This window comes from Cryptomeria japonica, chromosome 7 (genome assembly GCF_030272615.1).
Source record: "Cryptomeria japonica chromosome 7, Sugi_1.0, whole genome shotgun sequence".
Lineage (NCBI taxonomy): Eukaryota > Viridiplantae > Streptophyta > Pinopsida > Cupressales > Cupressaceae > Cryptomeria > Cryptomeria japonica.
In genome coordinates this window covers 39180769-39186472 of record NC_081411.1, presented here as the reverse complement: position 1 = coordinate 39186472, position 5704 = coordinate 39180769, and the positions used below count along the sequence as shown (strand labels likewise).

At 32.6% G+C, this 5704-nt stretch overlaps 1 protein-coding gene across 2 annotated transcripts; it reads right to left on the bottom strand.

The window, feature by feature from the left end:
* Positions 1-4499: 4499 nt before the first annotated feature.
* On the bottom strand, positions 4500-5397 carry LOC131056226 (borneol dehydrogenase, mitochondrial). Of its 2 annotated transcripts, none has more exons than XM_057990579.1 (2): positions 5296-5397; positions 4500-5155 (listed from the first exon to the last, which is right to left on the bottom strand). In XM_057990579.1, the coding sequence occupies exons 1-2, from the start codon at positions 5319-5321 to the stop codon at positions 4729-4731; spliced, it is 453 nt and encodes a 150-aa protein (XP_057846562.1). In that variant the 5' UTR covers positions 5322-5397; the 3' UTR covers positions 4500-4728. The 2 variants fall into 2 exon arrangements, with proteins under 2 accessions (XP_057846562.1, XP_057846563.1); XM_057990580.2 differs by having other exon boundaries at positions 4500-5203; positions 5296-5389.
* Positions 5398-5704: the final 307 nt, after the last annotated feature.

Sequence of the window (5704 nt, the reverse complement as noted above, 5' to 3'; positions counted from 1 at the left end):
GTATAATGACAATATAAAGTCAAAGTATCTCAAGATCTGCATGATGACCACGCTCAAAAAATACTTGCTTCCTTATCTCGTTGTTACTTTCGTGGCTTTTACTATGGACTATTCTTTGGATTGGTCTCATCCTACTTCCTGAGGGTTTTCATCATCCTTCTCTACTTCTTATCTGTATGGGCATATGTTTGCTCACCATATTTGTGCTGGCAAGATTGCTTATTCTTGGTTCTCTTTTGGCTCTGTGTTTTGTTCTCTTCAGAGCCTTGGACTCATGTGGTGTATAGATAGGTTGGTTATTGGGGTGATGGCACTACTTATGCTTGGACATTGTTGGATCCATTTTGAGATGTTCTCTTGTAAACTGGTTCTGCAAGCTTCCTTTATATCTAATGTGGTTGGCTATGTATCTGGGGGGTTTTATTTGGGATGCCTATGGGCTTTTGTAATGGGTAGATAGGCTTATGTTCTCTTGAGAAAAACTGAAGGGTTTTCTTACTGGTTCTTTCCCTTCAGTGCTCCTTGAACCAGATGCCTATAAAAAAAAATTAAAGATATAATATAATTTTAGTGGTTCATCCACTTTTATCAAAAAATAAAATAAAAGGATGATGGATTTGGTTCACATGATGAACAGGCAACAAATCGCGAAGCTAATGCCTCAAATTTAAACCATGAGTAGTCATCAGAAAAAGATGGGAACCATGACACAATAGATGATACTCCAACAAAAGAAGACAATAGCTAAAGCAAAGGAAAGATAAAGATGAATGTAATGTGAGGAATCTTTGGCTCTCCCGTGTCTACATAATACTCAAATCTTTATAGGTAATCTACATCACAAAACTACTAAGGAAGATTTGGCAAGCCTTTGTGAGCACCATCGTGATATTTTTAATCAAACTATTTAACGAGAGGACGGAAACGTAGTTTAAGTCATTTTTATCTCTATAGTTAAAAAGTCCATTAAGAATGTTATCGAGATATTGTACAAAGAATATGTTAACAACTGATCCTACTCTCCTATACAAATTCAAATGACACGCTGAATCAAGGGCATTCATGCATGTCACATCAAGAGATTTAGGGAGGTGGATCAATTGTGTTAGAATTATATAATAAATTAATTGATGATGAAAGTATTAGGGTCAAAAAATGTGGAAGCTCATATAAGCAATGGTGACAAAATATATCAGCAAGATGTGGTCTGATTGAAATGCAGTCGGCATGCATATTTTGGAGGTCATGTTGTTGTTGTTAAGTCTCAATTTGAACAGGTGGATCTTGAATTGGAAGAAGAAACGATAAAATGCCCAAGCAAAGACCCACCACTTGAAAGTTACAAGCTACTATTACCATTTTGTAAAAGTGATGTACTTTAGAAATGGACCTTGAAAAAGTAATGCAAAAATAATTATATAAGGTTCAATATTTCCATTTATTATATTTAAAAAAGGTAATTAGGTAATTGAGGTAGTTGTAAAGTGGTTATCACAGGAAGTCTATAAGTTTGAAACTAGTTATAATGTAAAGGGATATTGTGTTTTTTCATAAATGTAAAGGGAGACTTCAGAAAAGGAGAAAATTGGAGAAATGTTTAGAGTTACTTTAAAGAACTTTTATGTTCACATTTTGTGCAAATAGATTTTTGGAATTCTATAATTTCAAAGGGGAATGGAGAATACATTTCAGTTTGTATGTTCTAAATGTATTATTGTGTTATCGTTGGTTATTTTCCATATGTTAAATTGTTAACCTCTTTGTGCATGTGTAAAACATTAATAAGTTATGTCATTGATGTAATGATACACTCATCTCTTGGTATCTTGATTTGGATGTGCTAGTATGGCCTATATTGTCATTTGTTGAGGTTTGTTATCCTTCTTTCGTCATCACTACATATATAAAACATATTTTGTGTTGAATCATCATTGTAATCATTACTAGTTGTGAATCTCAAATGGTTTTTGTATGTCTACCATTAAAGGGTTTTGTCAGCCATCTTTCTTTAGTTTTGTCATTTCTCCCTTCTATACTTCTAGATTAGAAGTACCAAAAACCTCAAAAAGCCCCATCATACAAGGGAGCTACTCCTCTCCAATGTAGAGGAAGATTGGTACTTTATACGATCTCTCCAACTTTGGGGACATTTTTAATTTCCCATTGTACAAGTCACTTTGAAACCTCCAATGATAAATTTGTTTACAAATAATGCTCAAAACAATAATTTAAGGCTTTCACTTTATCCACTTGGAGGTAAAAAAAAAATTACATTGAAGAAATCCTTAATAGAAATGCTACTAAAAAATGACATACATGTCTTGTTGACAAACACTTATATTAAAATGTCAAGCATCATACCCTCAAAGTTTCAATAAAAGTGAGTCTTTTCTCTAGAGAAATAGAATTGAATCACCATGTTGTTGGGTTATGAATATGAGATTAGTACCTATAAAAAAAACCATGACAAGGTATCAATTTGAAGATTTTTGAGTGCTTCATTATTACTTGTACCAAATTGGTTTGATAACTTCACAAAAATATATTAGAAAGATAGCTACATTCAACACCTATCAAATGAGTAACACTCCAATTATTCATTGCATGAATTTTCTTATGATTTAAAATTTTCTAGTGGTGAACTCCCAATCAACTTTGCAACAAAATAGATTGGCTAAATATCATGCTAACCGCTCTAAACTAGTCATTTTGAATTCCTTGAAACATTTAAAAGACTATTTAATTTTTTTATAGTGAGGTATAACAAATCAAATTGAATAGTTTGTGATAGAACATAAGATATTTATTAATGCAACAATGAAAAAAATATTACTACTCTTGACTAGCTACAACCATTCTTTATTGATATTAAAGTATGGACAATATTTTTATGGATTTCAATGGAATCCTTCAAAAACCTACTAGAAAATAAATCATTTGGGTGGTAGTCAATTTCCTCTCCAAATATGTACCTATTTCTTTGCCTTAGTCTAGGATTTGTATTCTACCTCCACTATTGCCTAAATCTTCCTTGAATGAGTCTTTAACCCCAATGGAATACTTGCTTCCATTATAAGTGATTATGATCAAATTTCAGTAGTCACTTCTAGCAGGAATTATCAAACATTATAGTACCCAGGTTATAAAAATCTCTACATATCACTCGAAAATAGATGTCCAAACTAACAATTGCTAATTAAAATCTTGTAGAACTATTTATGTTATATTATTTCTTATCAACAACATCATTATACAAAATGATTGCTACTTACTAAATTATTATATAGCACCATTTACCACACAACTATCAAGATGATAATATGAAGTCACATATGGTTATTTACCAAACCCACATAAATAGTAACTTGTAGGTACATGTATTAAATGCTACCCTTTGCATAAATGACACCATTCTTTGCATTCTCAAGTATAATTTTTACCTGGCATAGAATTGCATGATGAAGCAAAATAATCAAAACCATTTAGAGAACACATTTAATGTTACTAACACCATCCTTCTTATACCACAATCATAGACAAAATTATCATTGGAGTAAAATAAATGTCAAAAGATCATCCCCAAGTTTTATGAAAGGACTATAAAATTTTATTAAAAAAAATTAGTTATGTTGTTTACAATTTGAAGATTCCTCCCCCTTCCAATCTCTATTTAATTATTCATGTTTCCTATTTCAAGAAGGATCTTGGTTAACATATTCAAACATAGCCTACATTCTCTAAGAAGGATAGTAAATGATATATGATCCTAATGCTTGATTATATCCTTGATAGATGATCATGCTACCTCCAAAATGGAAAAATCACTAAAGTCCTTATCTAATAGTATCAATTGCAACCAAAAGATGGAACATGAGAACCCCTCTTCCACCTATGACAATTAGTTGTTTATCTCAAGCTTTGAGGATAACTAATTTTAAAAGAGGGTAGGCTAAGACCTAAAACCCTAATAATTCGAATTTAATTAGTTACTCTTTTATTAAGTTGTATTAATAAAAGTAGATTAGACACATGCTTTGTGAGTCACCACTTCTAATAAACTGGTTTATCCCATGGATTTGGAAAGCAATTGTCCCTCCAAGATGAATTAATATAAATAAAAGGTTTCATAATGGGAAGAGTCAGCCATCAATTATATTATATTAAGAAGTACTCAAAGGAGATTTCCCCCTCGAAGGAGCTTGCAATATTTGGTAATTTGATTCCATTAAAGCAATACAATATCATTTATGGATTTTTATTTTATCATTTGTTTTTTTGTATATCATGTTTCTAGCTAATCTATTACAACAATGAACATTGCATAGTCTCATTTCAATAACAAGTATCATACGGTGTTGCACTGGCCCAAGTGTTCATTCTATATTCTAGATATATCTAAGTATCTCTATTACTCAATTGTGAGATCTATCATATATTATCTAAAACATTTATAATATTTTAATGTCAGTTCTTAATAGCAAATGTCACTATATGTCCCATAATCCAAACCAATCTGAAATGACATTTATTTCTCAAATAAACTATGCCACACAATATAAGACAAAATAGATTGCAGAATTCACGATATTATCAAAGATCCAACTACATGGTGGTCCTACATTATATCTTATGTGGAATTGGCTTAGGAGTCTGCCATTGATCACCGGTAAAATGCCCAGTCGTTGTTTACAATTGTCAATCCTCCATCTACCATAATATTATTACCGCTTACATATTTAGATCCCTCGCTGGCCAGATACAGAGCAGCCTCTGCAATATCATAACACGGGCTGCGTGCTTAATGCCGTGCATTACTCCTTTTACATTTACGCTCATCACTCGCTCGAATTGCTCCATCTCATACTCTGCCACGCTCCCCTTCTGGAAGTCAGTGATTCCTGCGTTATTAAACATTATGTCTAGTTTTCCATGCTTTTCCAAAGCTAAATCCACTGCTGCGCTTACATCTTGCTCTTTGCTCACGTCACAGTGGATATATGTCGCCCAGGGAGAAAGGGTTTCCACCACTTTTATACCGTCTTCGTCTGCAATGTCTGCAATTATGACTCTGGCTCCATGATTGGCAAACAGCCTAACGGTGGCTTCACCGAGTCCTGCTGATCCTCCTGTGATCAATGCAACCTTGCCTTGCAGTCTGTATTTCATAAACACCTTTCATAACTGTCTGAGAATTCTAAATAAACTATGATTGTATTGCAGAACAAAGAAATCCAGATACCAGTGGAGGCTTATCCAAAGGATTGAAAACAAAAATGAAAAGAAAAACATGTTTACCTTTTCAGTACAGCAGCTGCAGCCATAGTTCTCGAGTTACAAAATATCTTTCAATTGAAAGCTTCGAAGATCCAGCTGTGACAGGGAAATAGATATCAAATGACCCGGTCTTCTACTTAAAAGAGGGAAAAGATGCCATTGTGATTCGTACTGAAGATATTTTGTTAAGGTAAAGTTATTGCAGAAGATTAGAGTGACGATATTTTGTTAAGGTAAAGTTATTGCAGAAGATTAGAGTGACGATATTTTGTTAAGGTAAAGGTATTGCAGAAGATTAGACTGACGATATTTTATGCATCATTGAATCTATTTTTTCTATTACTTTAACGGACAGATTATAGAATTAAAAAGTTTTAATGAAATTTCTATTGTAATATTTATTTTCTATTTTATATAATTATATAAAGAT

Bases quoted from the DNA above. Each gene is read 5' to 3' on its own strand.
- LOC131056226 (XM_057990579.1), bottom strand. From the start codon at position 5,321: ATGGCTGCAGCTGCTGTACTGAAAAG. The intron at 5,156-5,295 runs GTAAACATGTTT...TATGAAATACAG, and splicing joins GCAGCTGCTGTACTGAAAAG to ACTGCAAGGCAAGGTTGCAT.